At 42.2% G+C, this 24355-nt stretch overlaps 2 protein-coding genes across 3 annotated transcripts; both read right to left on the bottom strand.

Annotated features, from left to right (window-relative positions):
• Positions 1–440: 440 nt before the first annotated feature.
• On the bottom strand, positions 441–7898 carry LOC310857880 (protocadherin alpha-C2-like). 2 transcript variants are annotated; one of them, XM_083763843.1, is made up of 2 exons: positions 5352–7898; positions 441–2789 (listed from the first exon to the last, which is right to left on the bottom strand). In XM_083763843.1, the coding sequence occupies exons 1-2, from the start codon at positions 7788–7790 to the stop codon at positions 2766–2768; spliced, it is 2463 nt and encodes an 820-aa protein (XP_083619969.1). In that variant the 5' UTR covers positions 7791–7898; the 3' UTR covers positions 441–2765. The 2 variants fall into 2 exon arrangements, with proteins under 2 accessions (XP_083619969.1, XP_083619968.1); XM_083763842.1 differs by having other exon boundaries at positions 441–2781.
• A 5522-nt stretch (positions 7899–13420) lies between these two features.
• On the bottom strand, positions 13421–22863 carry LOC310853407 (protocadherin-10-like; the record flags this gene model as incomplete). The annotated part of the gene is made up of 4 exons (XM_083757736.1): positions 13421–13680; positions 18605–18720; positions 19054–19115; positions 20350–22863. The coding sequence occupies 4 exons, from the start codon at positions 22861–22863 to the stop codon at positions 13421–13423; spliced, it is 2952 nt and encodes a 983-aa protein (XP_083613862.1).
• Positions 22864–24355: the final 1492 nt, after the last annotated feature.

Below are 24355 nucleotides of genomic sequence, written 5' to 3'. Positions count from 1 at the left end.
AGTATCATTTGTTGATTACATTTGATTGCCGTAATGGTCTTTTAAATTATGTTTTATTTTTTTCTTTATTTTTTTTGTATGTATTAAATAATAATAAAGAAAATCATGTGGGGACCCGCCCAGGGGTCCCGACCCACAGTTTGAGAACCCACTGGTCTAGGACTCTCCTAAATGAGACCCCACAAATCTGGACCCACAGTTTGAGAACCCACTGGTCTAGGACTCTCCCAAATCAGACCCCACAAATCTGGACCCACAGTTTGAGAACCCACTGGTCTAGGACTCTCCTAAATGAGACCCCACAAATCTGCACCCACAGTTTGAGAACCCACTGGTCTAGGACTCTCCCAAATGAGACCCCACAAATCTGGACCCACAGTTTGAGAACCCACTGGTCTAGGACTCTCCCAAATGAGACCCCACAAATCTGGACCCACAGTTTGAGAACCCACTGGTCTAGGACTCTCCCAAATCAGACCCCACAAATCTGGACCCACAGTTTGAGAACCCACTGGTCTAGGACTCTCCCAAATCAGACCCCACAAATCTGGCATCGGTCGGGCTCTACTCTTCTTTGGGCATCACAAGACTGCCAAAGTGCTGTCTTCCAGTTCACTGGTTATTTCAATAAAAGTACTTCCCTTTCCGTTTGATTTATATTTCTCTACACTACCAAAACCACATTAGAGCCACTGAAATACAAATATGCTAAAACAAAAGTATTCTTTAAAGAAGCTCACAAAAGCGGCATTAAGAATAATTACATAAACTATGCATATAAAAACATGAATATTCATAAAACATAGTAAACTTTAAATACATGGCCTGCCGGGGCCATGTATTCCAGTGCATCTTGGTAAACTTAAATACATTTCATTATTATATTTTAAACAGTCTAATTCTTATAAAGTACTTATCCTCACAGCATCCATTTGCTTAACATATTTTTTCCAAATGTATCTGATCACTGCAATGGTTGATCTGTTTTTAAATCTTGTTCACAATATGAATACAGCTCATCTCTGTTGAATTATAATGTAATAGAGTGAGCGCTAGGTTTAGAGAGCTAAATGCTATGATGCAATTGGGAATTGCCTGACATTTCTAGGCAATAAGGGGCAACATTCTCACAATCATCATCATGTACACATTGGCTAGTTATTTTTATATAGTAGGCAAAATTACAATGATATTTGAGAGTAAACAATGTAGATAGTTTTCTACCAGTAAAAACGTATTCTTTGGATTGCATTATCAAATTGGTAATAAGTCATTCTCATCAGCCAGATATTTTGTATAATAACATTTTCTTGTACAAGAACATTTTCTTGGACATTTCAGGTTATTTAATTACCAATGATTATGAATGTTTCAAAGTTAAAATTCGGAAATGTATTGGAATGTTAGCTTAGTTTCCCTAATGTGACCACTCTTTTTGAATGTTGAAACTTTTATATTATATGTGAGTACATGGACTCACATACTCAATCATAAATAGGATTTTTGGACATTAACTGTGAAACATTCAGAATTTTGTAACCATTATTTAAATAATTTCATATGTTGATTGTAGAAATAGCAGTCGGAATTCTGGAAATCTTTAGCTTTTCTGACAATTATTGTGTAAGCTCTCTACACCTGCCCCACCTTAGATAAGTGTATTGCACTGTCCTCTACTGTATATATATGTCTTTTTGTTTAAGCACCCTGTATGAAGTTATTGCCCATTACCCATTTCACATGTTTTACTAAAGTTTTGAAAATCTGAAAGGTAATCCCAATAGATTTAGAATTTAGACAGTCCATCTTACATTGTTTGACCATCTTGTACAACACTGGGTAAGAAATGTAACTAAAAAACTAGTACTGTAAAACCATTCTGAAACATTGTTTTCTACAATTATTTATCTGTGAAATGGCTGAGACAATAGAAAATGTTAAATGCCACTGTCATTGAATATGAAAAGCTACAGTTTTACATTTGAATAATTTTATGGAAGTTTCTGCTTCACCCTGATTGACTTGAAGAGATTGCAACAGTGCTGACCTACAAACCCATCGTTCCAACACGGTGTAGAGCTACCGAGGACTCCAATGCACCATAAAACCCTCAGTGACAGTGTAAAAAAATAAATGAACACTGAGGATTTTACTGAGGAATAATTACAACCCTATGGGAACCCGGACATAATGTCAGCATTTGATTTTTAGTTCTGTCACAGAGCGTTTGAATATGACAAGATGGAAACTTTCCATACAAACTGTTTACAAACTGTACAAACTGCTTCTAACATGTTACTGAGATGGCGGTTTACATGAGGTCATTCCAGTTTTCTCCAGATATGCTTAGATAATGGTTATTTTATTTTTTATTTTTTCCTTTTACTAATATTTTGTATCTTCTTTTTTGAACACACTCTGCATCTCATGCAGATTCATGCTTGAAGGAAGATAGTCGTTTGGTGGTGGTGCAGGTGTCGAAAGTTATGTTTAATTTATCCGCCGCCGTACGATATGTCGCACACCAAAAATAGCAGATCTACAAGCTCATAATGCATTGCATCATGGTGTGCTGTGAGCCTATAGATCTGCTGTTTTTGGTGTGCAACACAGTTGCACGGACGAATAAACCAGGCTTTACAGGAACAACTGAAAAGAGATGGCTGTTGACACCCAGGGGACTGAATGATGGTGATTGTTTTTACATCCTCAATGTGAGTTTCAGGGAATCTTTCCAGCCAGAGACATCCATGAAGCTCTTGATATCATGGTAGGTCTCGACTGGATCCCTGCCAAGAAACAGAAAACAGAATTAAAGACGGACAGGAAATGAACTCGACAGTGAACCAGTAGTCAAAGTAATAACACTGGAACCTGGCTGGTTACTGCCACCATTAATGAAATACCAGTGGGTCTCGGGGGTTTAGATATTGGGTGTAAATTAAAATCATGCCAGAGGGTTTTTCACATTTCAAGTCCACTGTTATCATTCGCCCCAAATATTATTTCAGATCATTCTCTTTTAACATCCAAATTGTAGTGCCAAAATCTATTTTAGAAATCATCCATGGATTATGCATTATTAGGCAAAGTAACAAGTCAAATCAAATGATTGAAATAGGGGAAGAAGAAAGGAGACAGGTACCAATAAGGCATGCACAGGCAGGCATCACAGTGTCAAGATTGGTGGCCCAATGTTACAACTACTACACTTACACAAAACCCTGAGTGTTCATTTAACTCTGTGAGTGTATAAATCGAACCCATGGACCCTTTCGGGTCCATTTGGTTACATGTATACACTCTGAGTTACAAATGGTTACATAACACAGAGGACTTTATTGTGTACTACTTACAACTGCTACTACAGAGCAACAACTGTAACACATTATACTACAGTATGACGAGGAGGGAGGAAAATAGCGTTCATTTGGGGATGCTAACTGATGAAACTAGAATATAGCAGCATACAGTATAGTATACCATGATGAGCCATGAGATCTTTAAGTGGTATAAAAGTCCTTGCTTTCAGGCATAGAATACACAGAGACCTTATTCATCACAGTGCACACTAATGCCTTTCAATCCGTGTCATCACTGAGTCTCTGGCAAGCAAGCCAGATGTGCAAAAATACAGCTCTGACCAGAGCCAATGTGGTGCTAATCTCAACTCCACTGGAGGTGATTTCTCATTTTAGAAATTGGCCAGTTTAAAATTCAAACCTCACAGCGATACAGTGAAGGACAAAGGGGAGGAGAGTATGAAGTGTACAGTATGTGGGAGCCACACAGTAAAATCCTCAGTTAACTCCCCCTGTAGAAATGGACCCACACGGGTCCAGTTTTGCACTCACTCTGACAGCTAAAGTGTGGTCACTAAAGGGAGTTCACACTGAAAAGTGTAACATTTAGACAACCAATTCTTAAGAGGAAAAACTGAAAACTTTTACCAAAACAGAAAAAACTGGGAGACACAATTCTTCTACACAATCACAGTGCCCCTACAACATGTAATTTGCAGTCACCATACCTCCATCTGTAGAATGGACTTCCTTTCATTTTGAGTACTTCAGAATAGAAAGAGAAACAGATTCATTGGTGTGTGTGTGTGTGTGTGTGTGTGTGTGTGTGTGTGTGTGTGTGTGTGTGTGTGTGTGTGCGTGTGTGCGCGTGTGTGCGCGTGCGTGCGGTCTGGGGACCCCCAGGAGTCCTTGAGGCAGTTTCACGCGGTCCCCAGAGAAATGTCGTAATAATATATTGGAATTGTTGTATTAAAACGTTAATCTACTGTAAACTTATCAGCATTTCATTTGAAAATGTGTAACCTTGTTTTGAATGTCACCGATATGTTGAATTTTTGAGACATTTAGCTATCATCATTTAGCAACGGTTGTCCAGGACTGAAACTCCATCTGTCTCCGTCTGTGTCAGCCTTCCCTGATTGGCAAAGTCAACCCATCGGCTTGATGGACCGGCCAAGCTTTGCACATTTGTGCCACATGTTATTTTTATACCAACATGGAGGTCCCTGTGTGCTGTGATCATAAGCCTCTGAGTACTATGATAATGGGTGCTGTAGCATATGACAAGTACACAGGTATTGCATAATCAAATGATGCATGCATTCCAACCTTGATGACTTACATCGATCCCAATTAGGCCAGTTCACAAAAAGCATCAGCCTAGTATACCAGTATAATTTAAGATAATGGCTAAATGTCTCAAAGCACCAAATGTGGTAGGCACATTCACTGGGTGGATATGAACATGAAAAACAAACATTATATATCATACAGGATACCTTGGACATCTGGGCACCTCGATGTAAAATTGGTGCCCAGATGTCGAAGGTGCCCACCTATCCTGTTACCATCATACAGTGCTGTGTAAAATAAATGTATCATGTAATCAGTCAAAAATAGTTATTTTTTGTTATTTTGTAATTTAACAATGTCAAAACAATATACTAAAGTGTCACATTTTGTCAAATATTTGCCTCTGTGCTCCTGGCTCATTGGCTTGTAAACTAGTATTACTGGTAGGTCAAAATCAAGGGTCTTCATGCCAAAATGTGGGGACAATTATGTCCTGTTTACACTACAACAAAAGGCCTGAAGAATGTAATTCTTCAGCTCCTGTTTTGTTATTCCTGTCTTCATATTTAAACATTCTTGGGTGGGTGTGTGCACATGTTTTTTAGTGTAAAAACACCCATTATTTAACAGTACATTGTGTCACCTTCATCATCTACTGATACCACCATAGAGTCCTAACAACATCAGATCACAACTGAGTCTCTGAACCAGTGTTTGACGATGGTATGCTTCATACATCTTAGCATAATTGCATACCTGTAGTGTAGATGCTCTGGAGTCGCTGATCTCAGTTGGCCCTAAGCTCCCACTCCTGGGTATACTGGACACAAAGTACCCGGCTCCTTTGGGTACGATGGGCTGCCTCACAACCACCTTGCCCTTCCTGGTTTCGGCCAAAAACAAACTATACCAGTAGGCGTCACTGGAGATGAGTGTGGAGTCTGCAATGGTGGAGCTCCTCTGACTGATCATGCTGTTTCTGCTGATAATACTGTTCCTATTGATTGTTCCCGGGGGCATCTTGAGAGGCTTTGGTTTTGGCTTCTGACACTTCAGCACTATAATTACCAAGATAGTAATCAGTAACAGGAAGGACACGGAGCCTAAACCAATGACCAAATACAGGTTAATGTCCGTGAAGATGTCATAATACTCGACTGGCCCCTCTGTTGTCTCAGAAAATGACATCATGTGTTCCACAGTAGTGATCTTGATGGTGACCGTGGCAGAGAGAGCGGGCTGACCATTGTCTTTAGCCACTATAACTAGTCGCTGTTGGCGTGGGTCTCTGTAACTGAACATCCTCGTTGTCCGTATTTCTCCGTTGTACTGGTCGAGGCTAAATAGTGATGCGTCGGTAATCTGCAGGAGCTGGTAGGTGACCCTAGCATTCTGCTCAGAGTCTGCATCAATGGCGATCACTTTGGCGATCAGGTGTCCCTTATCTGTTGACCTTGGTATCACCTCCTCTATCACTGATCCTTGTGCCCTCCACGGTGACACAATGAGTGGCCTGTTATCGTTTTGGTCCAGGATGATTATATGAACCTTCACGTTGCTGCTGAGCGGAGGGACGCCGGAGTCCCGTGCTTCAATGTGGAAAAGGAAGTCTCGCTCTCTCTCGTAGTCAAAGGTTTTGAGGGCATAGAGGTTACCGTTCTCTGGGTTGATGGAGAACAACATTGACATGGACGTGTTCACAATCTCCCTCTCCATTATGAAATAAACCAAGTACTGATTCTCATTGAGATCTGGGTCAAAAGCGCTGAGAGTTGTCAGTAGTGCCCCGGGAACATTGTTCTCCACGACGTGGATGGTGTAGAAGGGCTGTGGGAACGTCGGTGCGTTGTCATTGATATCCAGAATCTCCAGGGTGATCGTCTCACTCTCAGATAAGGCTGGTGAACCTCTGTCTGTAACTCGAAGTGTGATGTCATATTTGCTGATTATTTCTCTGTCCAGTGGCTTTGAGACGAGTAGCTGAAAGTAATCCTCTGATGACTTATTCAGAACAAATGGCAATGTATCTTGTTGATTCAAAGTGAGGTCAACTTCACCATTAACTCCAGAGTCCTTGTCAGTGACACCTATTACTGCGATTAATGTTCCTAATGCAATATCTTCCTTCACTGTGTTTTTTAAAGATTTAATGGTCACCTCGGGATAATTGTCATTCAGGTCAATGATAAATACCATCACTTTACACTGTCCTGACAGTGGGTTTGGTCCTTTATCATGGGCCTGTATATACATGTCAAAGCTTTGACTCTCCTCATAATCGAGCACCCCTTTCACTTTTATTTCTCCCGTGTTTTGATCCAGTGTGAATAGGTCCTGTGTCTTTTCAGATGTGTACAGCGTATATGAATATATTAACTCGGCGTTCAGACCCTCGTCCAAATCGGTCGCGTTTAAAACCATTACGACTGTTCCAATGGGGGTATTCTCACTGACATTAACTGCATATATCGGCTGGGCGAAAAGGGGAGCGTTGTCGTTGATATCCAGAACCTTAATTATGATGCTGGCTGTTCCCGAGCGGGCGGGGATTCCGCCGTCCACAGCTGTTAAAATTAAATTGTGAATGGCGTGTTTTTCTCGGTCCAAATCACTGTTGAGTACCAGATCAACGTACTTGGAGCCGTCACTCCCCGTCTGTATGTCAATGATAAAATACTCGCTTTCGCTGAGATAGTATGTCTTGATAGAATTCGTATCAACATCTGCATCCACGGCGTTTGTCAATGAAAACCTCTCACCGGGAGCGGCTGACTCAGACACATCCAAGTGCATTGTCTTTCTCCGAAACACCGGCGCATTGTCATTAATGTCCATTATCTCTACCTCGATGTTAAAAATACGAATAGGATTTTCAAGTATGACATCCATTTTCAGAAAGCAAGACGTTGTCTTGCTGGTGCATATGGTTTCCCGGTCTATCTTTTCACGTATGAACAGCTCTCCTGTTTCTTTGTTAATGTCAAAATAATTCTTACTTGGTACGACATCAAGCTTCGCTCTCCGTTGCACCAAACTGCGAATATCGAGTCCCAGATCTGTGGCCAAGTTAGCGATAAAAGACCCATCTTCCATTTCTTCTGGTATCGAGTACCGAGTGATAGAGGAAGCAAATCCCCATAGCACCATGAATCCATAAAGACCAGCGACCCACCATGCCCTCATACATGCCATCATGTATCCTTTTCTCCCCCACCTCAAAACGAATTAACGATGATATAATTGAACTATATAAGGTTGTCGTTTGATTCGGGTTGTTGTGCTGATGAATTCAAATGCTGTCAGTCTTTATCTCCACGCGTGGCACTGATGCTGCGTTGCAGTAGGCCAAAGGATGCTATGATCTCCAGCGGTGCTGTGCAGAGGCGTCGCTAGGATTTGATTACTGTGGGTGGCCCCATTTAACTTAGGGATGGACGAAGCATCAGTCCCCCATTCTTTCTGTGTGATTTTAAGAAATATGATTCAATGCACATAGCCAATATATATATAAAGCTGTATTAACAAAGATGTCATAACTGTTGATTCCCCCCCCCCCCCTTTTAGGTTAATGTGTCAGCCTTGCATTAGCAGTTGTTCTCATTACAGTAGGCTATAATAGGACACATTATGTAAGGACACAAATTAAACCCTATAGTTGACTGAGGTCCTCAGTGGTCTCTTTGCCAAAAATAGCCAATCTATATATGCTGGGCCTGTGCCTCTCAAAGTGGGGTCCGAGGACCCCCAGGGGTCTTTGAGGGGGTTCCGAGGGATCCGATTAAATTATTGATAGTAATGAAAACCAAATGGACCCGGCCTTAAGCCTTAGGTCTGTGACTCTGAGAGTGTACAAATTAAACCAAATGGACCCTGGGAGTTATGGGGATCCAAGGCATACCAAACTGGGGGTCCTTGAAATTAAAAACCAACCACTGCTCTGACTGCTGTATAGGCATTTTTACACCTGGCTCAGCCATGAGAGAGCATACATACTGTATACAATTTACAATTTACAATTTAGGCATTTAGCAGACGCTCTTAATCCAGAGCGACTTACATTAACAAGCAAGAACAAAAGCATGGGAATACATCACATAAAAGCATTTATCATGAAACATGCGTAAGCTAAGAAAGTAACAGTGGAATATCTATATAATGAAACTATACATATATACTACTATGCTATACTATGTACTATGGCGTGCTATGACTATATACAATGCAATTATAGTGCTGTCTACATAACATGCTATAAGTCTGTATCAAATGCTATCTAAGTCTACGGAAGTGTTATCTAAGGGGGTAGGGTAAGTGCTATGGGCCATGATGGAGTCTGAAAAGGTGGGTTTTCAGACTACGGCGGAAGATTGGGAGTGATGCTGCAGTTCTGACTGCAATGGGAAGTGCATTCCACAGTTTTGGAGCCAGAAGGGAGAAGAGTCTGGGACGTGTGGAGCGTTGTCCCGGCGTTTTTAGTGAGGGTACTTCCAGCTTCCCTGCGTTGGCTGATCTGAGTGCGCGGGAGGGTTTGTAGGGTTCAATCATACTTGCAAGATATGGGGGAGCCATACCTTTGGTTGCTTTGAATGCCAGCATCAGAGTTTTATATTCTGTGCGGGCAGCGACCGGGAGCCAGTGGAGGGAGCGGAGCAGGGGGAGAATTTTGGCTGGTTGAAGACCAAGCGAGCTGCGGCATTTTGGATCAGCTGGAGAGGCTTAAGTGCGCATGCTGGTAGGCCAGTAAGGAGGGAGTTACAATAGTCGAGTTTTGACAAGACTGTTGTCTGGATTAGGAGCTGGGCTGATTCCTGGGTGAGGAACGGTCTAATTCGTCGTATGTTATAGAGTGTGAACCTACAGGATCGAGTGACAGCTGTGATGTGAAAAAGTACTAAAATGTTTTACTTTAAGTATTTAAGTATCAATACTGCAATGTAGAAATACTCTGTTTCAAGTAAAGTACAAAAGTATTGGTATGAAAGTGTAGGCCTACTTAAAGTAACAAAAGTAGAAAGTACACATTGTACAGAATGTCCCATTTCACAAGTTTGCAACAAAAAAAATATTTGCGCGCACGCACACACACACACACACACACACACACACACACACACACACACACACACACACACACACATACACACACACACACACACACACATCTGGATCACATCAGCTCCCACATACACACATGACTCTTCATATAATATAAACATATTACAGTTACACATATCTTACGCAAAAGATACCCCCGGCCCCAACAGCACCCCCAACTTACATAAACGCACGCACGCACACACGCACGCACGCACGCACGCACGCACGCACGCACGCACGCACACACCCTTACGGTAGGTCACATAGGTCACTGCCACAGAGCCATGGAGGTGACAGGCACACACACACACACACACACACACACACACACACACACACACACACACACACATGTAGGCAAGTTCCCAACTTTGTGCGTACCCAACACACATTAATGTATGAAATGCCCGTGGCGTGCATACATGCACTGATAATTCCCTAAAGTAGTATTGAACAAAGGGACAAAGGGAGCCTCTGTCTGGATGCTCTCCCCTGTGCATTTTGCAGACGCGGCAGTCAGTTCTGCAATCACTTGTCCAAACATCCTGCTGTCCTCTTATCCCCACCAGTGGTGGAAAAAGTACTACATTGTTTTCAATACTGCAATGTAGAAATACTCCGTTTCAAGCAAAAGGCTGGAATTCAAATTTACTTGAGTAAAAGTATAGCATTGCTATGAAAGTGTAGGCCTACTTAAAGTAATGTCCAATATTTCACAAGTTTGCAAATGTATAAAAAAATATTTTTGCGTGCACACACCTGTAACCTTTTTCTAATGAACCACGTTTACTGAAGAGACGTTAAGTTACAACCTGAGTCTCAATGTGTTTAATAATACTAATACTAATAAGTTTAACTGAAAATAATTACCATCAGCAAGCGCTGAACAAAATAAGTGCAAACAAAATAATCTATAGGCATATAGATGTATTTGCGGATTTTGCGCGTGACATCATCATACCCAGAAGGAGTGGTAAAAGTGGCAAAAAACTACTTTCTGGCCTTGACAGCCCATACATCTAAACAGAAAGGTCCTGTACTAACGTCTGCATTAAACAACGTTAAACGACGTTAAAATCTATTTGACACTCACTTTATGCATGTGCATATACCCTCTATCAATTGTAATACATAGCTTAAAATTATGTCCTGTATGGTGTTTCCAAAATGAGACAGTCCTCATACTCCTTTCATAGCAGTTGAGTTCGCCGTTCGGTCAGTTTAGAATTCAGTCTTTCTGCACCATTTCCTGTATATTTTTAGACTGTGTCATGGCTCCAGTCTCACTGCAAGATAGAGAACAGAGAGATGGGGATTGACTGATTACCTTTCTGAAGACCTACACAGTATCAGCCCAATTAAAACGCAGATATTATATGTTGCTCCAGTGCACCAGCACCACCCAGTGGCTCGCTTCTGCAAACAGCCAAGACTTCTGATAGGAACTCACTAGCCTCGGAAAGCCAGACGTTTTTAATTCCAGGGGGACAGCATTCTAAACGTTATGAATGATACAAATGAAACTAATCTTTTTGATTAATACTCCAATATTTCATATTCCTAGAATCAGAGATTTGGTCCTACCAGTGCTCCGCGGACTGGGGAACAACAACAAATGCATTTCAACTTCATGTTGTCATTGCAAGCAATTTAGAGGATTCTCCACAGCAACATGTTGCTACCAATGGAACCCTATAACCCTATCTGTTCACCAAAGAATAGCCGATCTACAAGCTCACAGCGAGTTGCAACGTGAGTCGTTGTAGATCCGCTATTTTGGATGGTAGGGTAGTGGATAAAACTGCAGATGAAGTGACACAACCCTATAGTGTTACCATGACACCCGTCACACCCCCCCCAAAAAAACAAAATATTTGCCATTTTTTACTATTTTGAATACCCTTTTAAAATAGTCCAAATATCCGTTCTACAAGCTCACAGCGCGATGTAAATCGGCTAGTTGAACTATTTTAAAATATGTTTCAAAATAGTGAAAAAATGCAGATACGTTTAGGGATCACGGGTGGCGCAGGATCGGGACCACTATTTCTATATAAATGGGAAGTTTGGGCCTGGGGATGGAACAACATATAGGTTGTTGTCACAGTGACCAATGGAAATTAATATCATGATGCATGTTGCCAATGGTGATGAAGAGCACATAGGACCAAGGGAGACAAAGGGGACTAATAGGGTCCACAAAAGGGTGGTTGTCAAAAGTCATGGATGGATGGATATAGGTAAACAGAAATAGGGCCAATAATACATTAATACATCCATAGCCTATTTTCCACATCATGAAATAGGAGTTACATAATGAAGCTTGCACCAGGTTTGAACAATTGAACAATAGTGCTATTATAGTAATGACACTCAATGTTAAAAAATGTGAACACTTTTCTGCCTTGGGCAAAGTTATTATACAACACACTAAGTAATATAATCCACAATCCATAATCCAAAAGATATTTCCACAGGAGGTACACTATGCACTTTCACCACTATTGGAATGTCATATTACAGCCAATGTGTATGATAATAACAGTTAGTTCAAAGTTATGTGCACAGTGCAAGATCAAGACAAGATCATAATTATCTTGTCCGGACAAGATAATATATTGTCCGAACGAGATAATATCTTGTCCGGACGAGATAATATCTTGTACGGACGAGATTGTACACAAATTCAGTTTGCTACCTGATACTTTTCTGTCAATAAATCCCTTCCAATACTGTATGGCCTTGAGGGTGAATGAGGGTTCTCATTCATGAGAATGAGAACACATTGAATGCATATTAGAGGTTGGATTTTGCTCTGTATATTCAAGTCTACAATAAGTGACCACCCAATGATGTTGATAAGAACAAAACACGCTGTAATCGCATAAATCTAAATAACAGGCTTGGTAAACCTTTTTTTAATAATCCAACTTGAAAACAGCTTTATTGGCATTCATTATATACATAGCTATTTGGATCCATTTACTTTAATAAAAATGTAATTCAATTAGCCTATAGCTAATTCAACCTGTATTCTCAAACCTGTAGGCTATTTTTTACTCCTTGAGATAAAGTAAAGTCGTCTAGTTTGTTCATCAAACTTTGAATACCAAAAACGTACTGCACTGTATTTTTATATAATTATATTTATAATATATAGATATGAATTAATAAACAATGTACAGGTTTGACTTGCTAATGTAACATTACATTAGGTTGATGCCCCTGCATTCACAATAATCCAAAGGACAAGATAAACATGAATTCAAAACATTAACACCTTTTTCTTACTGTTACATCACCAGGCCTTGTATCAAGAACTTGGACAATTGATTTGAGTACGATACATCCTCAATCCATTTACTATAAATGCAAACGGTGTGAAAATGACATGTTAGCCCTGTATTCTTGTTTCAGATATGGCTATATTCACAAAACCTCAGAATATTAAATTAGCCATTTAAAACATAAATTCTTGAATAGAGTTTTGTGTGTGTGTGTGTGTGTGTGTGTGTGTGTGTAAAGGATAGAATATATTTGAGCAGGTCAGGTCATGCCATAGAATCCCCACTAAAGTCTTATTTATACTTTCTTGCATGGCCGCAGGTCATGTCCATACGTTTTTCAGTCACTGTACGTCTTTCTGTCTAGAGGGTCATGCGACAAAGTGGCTAAATAGTATTGTAGGCATACTCAAGAACACGATGTTCAGTCTCAATTTAAGTGTATCATTTAAAGATATCACTGAGGTCATCCTCTTTGTCCAGAGAGGCGTGGAACTTCTTTTTCTTCCCAAAAGTAGAGAATGAGTTGTACACATCTAGTTCACCTCTGGACGGTGGCTTCAGAGTGCAGTAGCCAGATGGGGTGCCAGGGATGTAGACATTGTGCTGGTAGTCGGGTGATGGCTGCGTAGACTGAGGCTGGGTATACCTTTGGGTCCATGGGTAGTTAGGAACGGCTCCCTCCTGAAGAGGCATTTTGCACTCTGTAAAGAAACACAAGATGTAAATATTACTGTAGGTACAGTTTCCAATGCTTTAATTTCTATATGCGTATAGCATCAGTGATCTCCTACTGCACTGTCCTCATATTTAAACAAACTACGACAAAATAGAATAATGCATTTGAGAATTAATTTAAAACAATACATTACACTTTACGATACTTGTGTCAGGCCTCCTCCACCAGATTCTAATAATCTGAGCATACATATTAAATAATAAAGTTGACAAAGGTTGATCCTTTCAGTTAAAAGTTAAAAGCACACATTCTATTTCAGTAGGCAAATACCAAGCATATTCTCTTGACATTATACTGTATTATGTCAATATCATTATAGCAGCATCCTGTTATAGTCTTTTCTGAGATGCATAATCTCAATAATTGCATCTGTTCTCTCGTTGGGTATTTTAATAAAATTCCAAATTTTTTCTCTAATTGTGCCCAAAGGCAGCAAGACAACCCCCCAAACCTACCCCATATACTCCTGCACACGTGCACGCACACACGCACGCACGCACACACGCACGCACACGCACACACACACACACACACACACACACACACACACACACACACACACACACACACACACACACACACACACACACACACACACACACACACACACACACACTCACAGGGCAGCCCTTGCCCTATAGACAGTACTGAGGAACCATATGGATGCGCATTGCGCACACACACTACACACACACTACACGCACACACACACACACTACACTGCTGCCTCAAGCCGGCTGGGAGGTTTGGGTTTAATAGTGTTCTGTTGCATGTTTTCTTTACAGTGGACATCTGACATTTCACACAAGGACTGAAAGGGTTTTTTAAATGTCACTGTGTGATAGTGTGAAGTAATTTAATTCTTTATTGGTCACTTCACCTGCCTCTCCTCTGCAGTGCTGGCATTCCTGTTGATTGGAAGGTGCCAAGCACTGTATAGGAGAAGGGGTGTTTGTTCATATGTTTGTATCATGCTTTTGTCACGGCCCGCTCCTTGGACCGTGAACTTTGACTGTCCTTATTTTGATATTGGACTTTAATATGTATTTCTGTCATTTCACTGTTGTTTCAGTGTCAGTATGTTTTGTATGTATTTGCTCTTGTATTCCTGACTGTTTCTCTTTGGTTTTGGTTTTCTGTTACTCTGTTGTTGCCCTGGTGTTGTGTATCTTATTTTGTAGTATTGTGCCTAGTGTTCCTGTCTTCCTACTGTAGTTACTGTTACTTACCTTGTCTAACCTACCTTGTAATTTGTCAGTGTTTCCACCTGTGCCTTTTAGTCCCCCAGCCTATCCTAGTGTTGATTGTATTTTGGTTCCACCTGTGCCCTGTTATCCTGTGTGTATTTAAGTCCTGTGTTTGCATTTTGTTCTTGTTGGTAGTTCCCTTTTGTGTGAGTTCCTGTATGTTTTCTGTGATGTTTCCTGCCTTCTTTGCCCTGTTTATGGAAGAACCTCAGTTTATTTAATAAATCCTTCTAAGTTTATTGCTCTGCCTGCTGTCGCCTGCATTTGGGTCCTCATCCGTACTCACTCTTAACAGCTTTTGAATTATTTATTACTGTGTATATGAATTGGCGCCTGAGAAACAACCAGCTGACTTTGTAAAGTACTTCATGATTTATAGTAATGTGTGTGGTCCTTAGTTAGCCAGGTTTAAGTTAATTGGGTTACCACTTACTGATTATGATATGGTTTAAAGCTATGCATGCTACTGAGGGGTGTTCAGTTTCACTTGAGGCTAGCCCTCCAAGCAGAACCCAATGCTACTGAAGTTTCTGACATTTGTTAGACCCAGTGCATTGGGTCCTGTTCCAGCAGTATCCTGCCACCTGGTACGCGGACATACATAAAACATAAACAACATGGATAACGCCTGTCTGCGCTCTTTGACGAATTTCTTTCGTGTGAGGGTTTCTGAATATGTGAAGTATAAGTACCTATACATGCCGCTGCGAATATCTCCTGTGGCGCGGAAGCCGTTAAGTATTTTTAATCTTTGTTTGACCGATTTGGTCGCTTTGATTCTTCTCTTCCTTCCTTGTTTATTGACACCTCATTGTACCGCCTATCTGGCTAGCTAGTGGCGCTATAGCTATGACAGAGCAGATCAGAGGCAGGGACGTAGCCGGCACAAGCCAACCGCACACCGGGAGGCGGTACAATAAACGGTAAACAAACAAGAAGAAATAAAGCGACCAAATCGGTCAAACAAAGTACTAAATACTAAGTACTAAAGTACTAAATACTTAACGGCTTCCGCGCCACAGGAGATATTCGCAGCGGGATGTATAGGTACTTAAAGTTCCCGAATTCAGAATAACGCAAACAAAAAAAGGCCGTCAAACGCTGCAGATTCGATCTTAGAGAGCATGTTTATGTCCGCGTTCCAGAATTCCCATACGAAAATATAGTCATGAACAAGGACCCTACATAAAACTCATCAGAATTTCAGAAAAGCTTTATGTAGGGTTCCGAGAGGGGCTAACTTGAGGCTAGACAGAGACAACAGCAGGGGAGCGGTGCCAGGGCCTTTGTGAAAGGTTTAGTCTGTGGCCATTTGGCCAGCCTTTTAACATAAATGACAGGTGGGTTGGGATTGCGATTTTTGCAGGGTAATTGATCAAACCTGTGTGCCCCATATGTGCTCCTGGATGTTTTCTGCAATCATTTGGACCCCCTGGGGTAATGACTGCCATCCGTGTGAATCCCATGGAAAAGTGGAGGTATTTTACTAAACACACGTTTAATGCCACAACTTTCAAATTGATATTAAAATAGAGGACGATAGCTGACTCCATGTTGCAGCAATGCATTATTATTATTATTATATTGACATATGCAGTGCCACAACATTTAATGTCATTCACCAGCATAGGAGAGGATCTATTGCTGTGTATATGGAATTCATGACGATTTCATAATAGGTCTACCTATCTACATAATATGGAGATAGCTATTATGAAATCATCGAAAATGATAGAACAGTTGTTATAGCCTATACAGTAGACATATGTCTACTGTATAGGCATAACAACTTATTATAGCCTATACAGTAGACATATGTCTACTGTATAGGCATAACAACTGTTCTATCATTTTCTTTTGTACAGTAAGTGCAGTTCTACAACTGTGGCAGTATTTATTACACAATTTAATTAAAACAATGTAAAAAATACACTTTTATGAGAAATCTAAAGGGTCCCTCTGCGCAATGTTGAGTTTGTTGAGCGAGTGTCAATATCTCATTTGGTTTAGAAGAAATTACAAATCAAGTTGGGTACTTTGTTCATGGCTCTGTGGTTGAGCTGTAAACTATCCAATATAAAACTAATTATAACACTGTCAACCAACTATTGTGAAAGTCCAGCAGCCCCTCCCCTCCCCCCACCATATTAAGCTCTGTTCCTGCTTCTCCGTCCTGTAGAGTCTGTTCTCCTACAAAGCTGTAAATGGTGGACCCTGAAGCCTGCCCTACAGAAGTCCCTGGCCACTGTGCTACACCGGAAATATGTGCAATACTAAATATAAGCCGTGGCTGCGTGGGAAGATGGGAGCCAGGAGAATGAGGCTGGTCTGTGGCGGTGCCATTGACCCGGAATATATATAATATACTGGCAAACTAGCCAGATGTATGGAGACACCAAGATGACTGGAGATGCCGTTGGGGGCCCAGCCGGGGATGAACCATCTATCCATGAGTTTGACCCTGGCCATCATTTACACAGAGTAGAAGACGGCTCAAGGTAGGATTTTTTTTTTTCTTTGCTGCTGCTGCTGCTTCTGCTTGAATGCTGTGTGTATAGTATACTAATGTGATTCAAGCTGCTGTACAATTGCTGTCATTTGGGTGGCAATGAATCATGTTCAGTGACTATATCGCTCTGGGATTTGAATGTTATAGTATCTATGGTTTGTATGTGTTATGTCTGCCGTTGAAGGTGAAGTGAAAACAGAAAACAGTATGTGTGTATGGCTGTATGCCAATTAATTGAAGACTTAAGTTGACACAAGATGTGGATCTACAGAATATGTGTGTTGTGTTGTGGATGCTGAAGGTTGGTAGTTGTAGTTGTGACATGTTGACTTATTGGTTCATGAATCATGACTGGCTTGGGTGCAAAATCTAGGCCTATTCCTCGATCATGGCCATTTTTCTATCTCTCTCTCTCTCTCTCTCTCTCTCTCTCTCTCTCAGGATAGGAACGTTTTTTGAGTGGTGCAACCACTCCAAGGAACAGCATTGTCCGTGTTCACCTATGTGTTGGTTCACCTATGTGTCCGCCTATGTGTTGGTTCACCTATGTGACGTTAATGAGCACCAGTATGACTGAGTACCAGTAGGGGCGCTGTTGTGCCAGAAACAGAGAGACAGTGCTGCACTGTTGCCTGCTAATGAGAGAGAGAGAGAGAGAGAGAGAGAGAGAGGAGGGGGGGGAGAGAGAGGGGAGTTGCACCACTCAGTTCACACAGGTGTGATTATTTTCTTTGTTGAGCAGCTGCTTAATTGTGTTGTATGCTGAGTATACAACATGTAATTCAAGCTGTTGAAATAATATATTTTATGATAATACTGTTAACACAGTCATGCCTTAAATCCAATACTTGTATTGGCCTAATTGAATTGGTTAAAAAAGGCACTAAATCCTTTTTAGATTTTGTCGACTGTCAACGATCAGTGATTTTTGTAAATGATGAAAATGTGACTAAAACTAATAATTCATGTCCACAAGACTAAGACTAAATCTAAATTAGCTTCCAAAATGAACACTGCTGTGTACACAATATAATAGGAAAGCATACAACATTTAAAGCACCAATGACAAGCACTCAGGCCCAAATCATATGCCTATATGTCTTTTCAGTGGAACCTACTTAGTTAATACATACCACCACGCATGTGATTCCCCCAGGTCCAATACTGTGGTGCCACAGGACAAGAAAACCCATCTGGATTGTGTTTAGGTGGACGAGGAAGTGTCCTTTCTAGATTTATTGTACTGTACCTATGAACAATAGAAAGAAAAGTATGCGTTTAGATGTGATACTCATAACAATGTATACCTGGTTTAACACTGGTGTAAAGTACCTAAGTTACTCAAGTACTACACTTAATTACAACTATGTTGAGGTATTTTTACTTTACTCAAGTGTTTCCAAATGTGCTTTTACTTCTACTCCACTACATCTCAAAGGCAAATATTGAACTTTTACTCCACTACAATTACTTGAAAACTTCAGCCCTATAGCTGGCAATGGCATATACATTTTGGCCATCTAGCCATTTAGTATGATCTACAAGCTCACAATGCGTTGCATCTGCTATTACATGTATTCACCTCTTGTATTCCAGATTTCGTTGGTTCTTTGTCAAAGTCCAGTCCCTGTTTGCATTCTTAAGCTGTAAAATTGAAACATGAGGAATTTCAGTGAGCATAATCAAATAAAAGTAGGCTACAATCTTATGGTACATGCTTGCTGGCCTTGGTGCATATAGTCAGGTGCCTCGCACATGCAAGAGATGTTTCAAAATATGCAAATTCAGCCACGTCTATTTTGTAGACAAGGGCCTATATATCTTGTGGCACCCCTTACCCCTTATCCATAAACTTTTTACTATTTTGAAAAACATTTTAGAATAGTACAAATAGCCGATCTACAAGCTCACAACGTGCTAGTTGAACAATAAAAAACAAAATCAAAATAGCAATCTAAGCCTAATAAGCCTATATTGTATAAGCCTAGTATAGGCCTACTGTCCTGGGAAACACACGTGTGTGTGTGTGTGTGTGTGTGTGTGTGTGTGTGTGTGTGTGTGTGTGTGTGTGTGTGTGTGTGTGTGTGTGTGTGTGTGTGTGTGTGTGTGTGTGTGTGTGTGTGTGTGCCTGCCTATCCACCCTATAGTGGTGTTTTATTTTTAGTTTCGTCTCTGTCCCGTAATTGTCTCCACCAGGCCGAAGGCATGGGGAGAGAGTATGTTTTGCACTCCGTCCGTCCGTCCGTGTGTCCGTGTGTCCGTCCGTCCGTCCGTCCGTGACAAGCTAATCTCGGCCACCGTTAACCCGGTCGATGCCACATTTTGCACACACACTCCCTGGATGCCAACGATGAACCTCTGCCCCAAAATTTCCAGAACGGCCTGTTATAGCGCCACCAGGAGGCCGCTTTGTGCAAAACAAGTTTTGTGCACAGTACACCTACAGATTTTGTCCAAAAATCCCGCAAATCGTTACACAGTATCTCCATAGTCATGTGCTCAAGACGGATGTGTCTGATATTTCATATTCCATCCTAATTGGCTTAACATTGGCTTTCAAATTTTGCAGGATTGGCCTGTTTTGAACAAAAAACCTCAAATCATGAACGCAGCGTGCAATTTCACGTGAAATCTTTCACGCACTTTCCTACTAGGCTGAGGAATATAGCCCACCCATTTCACATTGCCCTGTTATAGCGCCACCAACAGGTGGATTGTGCATGCGTGCCATCAACACGGATCTGCACCATTTCCCATATTCCATCCTGATTGGCAAAGATTGGAACAAACAAACAAAAAACATGTTTATATTACTCCTAAATATTCCTATCCTCCTGGTGGAGACCTGTGCCCAGAAGGGCACTTTTTCTAGTTATACCTCATTTGGAGTTGTGGCTCTGTTGTTGACGATCTCGTTGCGGTCTAGTGTGCTCCATCCAGATGTCAGATAGTCTGTGCTCTTTGCATTATTCTGTGGAACGGCCATTATTGGGCTGCATGGCTTGAGGAACATGAAATCACTTTTGGATGATTCCGGTGTCAGGCACATTTTATAACAGTACACCTGGGAGATAGTGCCGTTGCCATTTGCTTCGGCACAACTCGAAGTGCCTGCGGGTAATTGCACACTTAAGTTAGACTTTTTGAAAATATCAGCTGCAGATGTCTCTGGCCGTGAGCGGCAGCAGCCACAGACGGAGAAATTGTATTCCCTGATTGAATGTCTGCCCCTGAAACTCTTTATTGCAAGCAGGACAATAATAGCCACTAGAAACGTGAACGAGATTGTGCCCAGGGACACTATTAAGTACAGAGTGAAGTTGGAGCTGTAATGTGGGCTCAGTGCGAGGTCGCCGAAATCAGGCTGTAATTCTGGCGCGCTGTCAACAACTGACAGGATGATGGAAACCGTGGCCGAGAGGGGTGGCTGACCGTTGTCCTTGACCAGAATGACCAGTCTCTGCCTTATGGGGTCTCTTTCCACCAGTCGGCGTATTGTCCTGATTTCGCCTGTGTATAGCGCGATGCTGAACAATGTGGGGTCTGTTGCCTGGAGCATCTGGTAAAACAGACGCGAGTTTTGACCCGCATCTGCGTCCATGGCTGTGACTTTGGCAACGAGGTAACCGGCGTCTACCGACCTGGGGACCACTTCGGTGGGCACCGTGCCGTTGTGTGGCACCGGCGATACAATAACTGGCGCATTGTCATTTTGGTCCAGAATAAAGATATTGACAGTGACGTTGTTATTCAGGGGCGGAAAGCCTGCGTCTTGAACCTGAACTTTGATTTGAAAGTTTCTCAACTGCTCGTGGTCGAATGATCTCAGTGCGTAAAGGTTGCCGTTATCCGAGTTAATGGACACGTAGGTTGATACCGCCATTCCTTGGATGCTGCCTTCCATAATGGAATAAGACAGATACGCATTTTGACCCGAGTCGGGGTCCAGTGCCGTCACCGAGCAAATGGAGGCGCCGGGCGCGTTGTTCTCCGTCAAATACACAGTATAGGAAGGCTGTTTGAACTGAGGCGCGTTATCGTTCACGTCAGAGACATGGACTAGAATAGTTTTCCGGGTGAACAGGGGCGGAGAGCCCATGTCCCTGGCTGTGATAGTGATGTTGTACACGGCCGCGTCCTCCCTGTCCAGAAAATCGGAAGTTACCAGCGTGTAGTAGTTCTTGAAAGAGGAGTGGAGCTGAAAGGGCACGTGATGTGGGATCTCACAGTCCACGTTGCCATTCTCCCCGGAGTCCCGGTCCATGACGCTGATGACGGCTATCACGGTGCCCGGGGCCGCGTCCTCTTGGACAGGTGTGGACACGGAGGTCAGGATGACATCTGGGAGGTTGTCGTTGCTGTCCAGCACGTTGACCAACACCTTACAGTGCACCGCCACGGCGGAAGGCCCTTTGTCTTTCGCCTGGACATAGATCTCATGCATCCTGGCCCTCTCGTAGTCGACCAGCCCTTTGACTTTGATCTCTCCCGTGCGAGAGTCTACGCTGAAAAGCTCGCGCACTTTCAGGGGCGCGTGGCCACTGAACGAGTAGGTGATGTCGGCGTTGGGGCCCTCGTCCAAGTCGGACGCGTTGAGTCTAATCACCACCGTGCCTTTGGGCGCGTTCTCGACGAGCCGTACCCTGTAGAACGACTGGTCGAACACGGGCGCGTTGTCGTTGGCGTCCAGCACCGTGACGTCGATCTGCGCCGTGCCCGACCTCTCCGGCGCGCCTCCGTCCACGGCCGTGAGGACCATCTGATGCGCGCTCTGCTGCTCCCTGTCCAGTGGACTCTCCAGGACCAGCTCTGCGAATTTACTCCCGTCACTGCGCGTCTGTATGTCCAACACGAAATGCTCGTTTACGCTCAGCAAGTAGGAGCGCAGCGCGTTGGTGCCGATGTCCAGGTCCTGCGCGCTCTCCAAAGGGAAGCGAGAGCCCGGCACGGCGGACTCGGATATATCCAGGTTGAATTCGGTCCACGGGAAACTGGGCGAGTTGTCGTTCACGTCTAAAATCTCCATCTCGACTCTGTACAGTTCCAAAGGGTTTTCGATCACCACTTGCAAATGAAAAGAACAGGACAAACTCTGTTCGCACAGTTCCTCGCGGTCGATCCTCTCGTTGACAAATAAAATGCCATTTTCCAAATTAACCTCCACGTATTGCTTTTTTGTGCCCGACACGATTCTGAATCTGCGCGCAGAGAGCCTGTCCACATCCAGACCCAAATCCTCGGCAATGTTCCCAACAAAAGCCCCGTGTTCCAGTTCCTCGGGGATTGAATAGCGGATCTGTCCACAAACTATGTCCAACAAACATGAAATAAACGCCAGACAGATTACCTGCCATTTCCCCGTCCGTTCGCGTTTCGCACCTCGTATATCCATTTAAGCACCAGTTCCACAATAGTTAAAAACTATTATAGCCTATATATATTATCCTTACGCCAGACCTTTTCTAAACTGAGCGAACCTCAACTAGGCTATAAGTTAAGATTTTGAGAAAACAATAGTCTGTACAAGTTAACATGACTGTGACTGTCTCACTGCCTCACTGCTATGCGTGTGTCGGTCGGAGTGTGGACAGGAGTTAAGGCTACTCCTCTGATTAGCGGTGTGGGCAGCGTGCGCGCGCGAGCTTGTTATTGGCCCCGTACTGTTCCTATAGGAGAAAACCACATCTGCTCCAATTCCAATTTGAACACAATGCACCATAATCTGTCATTGCCTACTAGCCCGATCAAATTCATGCTACAGCCTCTGGGCTTAGACATAAAAGCAAAGCTCTTAATTCCCACACTTGAGCTTTTTTCCCCTTCCTTTTTACAGATAAAATAATAGGCAAACACAATAGCCTATACAAGGGAGGTGACACACATTACAAAGTCAACTAAAAAAAACAACAATAAGGGGTGGTGCATGGAAGCAAGTTAAAGTGTGTCATATACTTTCAGAATGTTGGTGAAATGGACTAGTTTACTATTATAGCCAAAGGTTTGTCTTGTCACTTGATCTCCACACAGCCAACCAAAGCAGGAGGATTGACACATGGGTTGTTCTGGTGAATGTTGAAATATCATGCTTTTTTATTAGTAGAAAAATCCCCCAACCTATCCCTAATTTCTGAAGGACCTCCTTTTACAGTTCATATAGTAGAAAAACATTAAAACACATTGGAGTCCACTCCAGAGTCGAACAGAACATGCATTTTTATTAATGGATTAAAATAATTGTATAGTGAAAATATAGACAGACTTGAGCTAAAGTGATCAGCATCTGAATGAATATTAATGCAAATTCCTCTTGCCTAGAACGAATTTGATGAAGTTGTTAAAGAATAAACTTGTGTATAGAGACTATTCTGAAATATTTTATTCCAGGTAAAGTACTTTCTTTTCCCCGAATAAAGGAAAGGCTCAAAACCATGTGTCAGATGGGCTACACAATTTAAGACTGACAGCTGAGTGTTGGCCTACATGGCAACTCAATTTCCCACTATTGAAGAGAGCCATATAGTTCCTGTTTTAATAAAATTGCCAATCATGGAAGGTAGCCTAATGACCAGGAAATATAATTTATATGCAAAAGACCTCACATCACTAATCTAATCTAAGTCTAATGTCTGAAAATAAAACATGGGATGGAGATGCAAATACTATAGTGGTTTTGTCTCGTTGTCCACCTCTGATGCACGACTCACACGTCTGCTCTTTGAGAGACCGAGAGAGAGAGAGAGAGAGAGAGAGGGAGAGAGAAGAAAACAAAAGACCCAGTTTTTCTTGTTTAAAGCTGAAAACACAATCTGTCTGCTGGAATGAAACTGCAGCAGATGGCTTTCTGTGGGCTCATGCTCTTTTTAATTAATGGAATGGAGATTAGA

The sequence above is a fragment of the Protomyctophum parallelum genome (assembly GCF_964188405.1).
Source record: "Protomyctophum parallelum genome assembly, chromosome: 1".
NCBI classification, from domain to species: Eukaryota; Metazoa; Chordata; class Actinopteri; order Myctophiformes; family Myctophidae; genus Protomyctophum; species Protomyctophum parallelum.
The sequence above is the reverse complement of the archived record's forward strand: the minus strand, read 5'-3'. Positions and strand labels throughout refer to the sequence as shown.

Excerpts from the sequence above, each read along its gene's own strand:
- LOC310857880 (XM_083763842.1), bottom strand. The coding sequence starts at position 7,790 with ATGATGGCATGTATGAGGGCATGGTGGGTCGCTGGTCTTTATGGATTC. Across the intron at positions 2,782-5,351 it reads CCAGAGCATCTACACTACAG|TCGAGACCTACCATGATATC; the intron begins GTATGCAATTAT and ends GCAGGGATCCAG.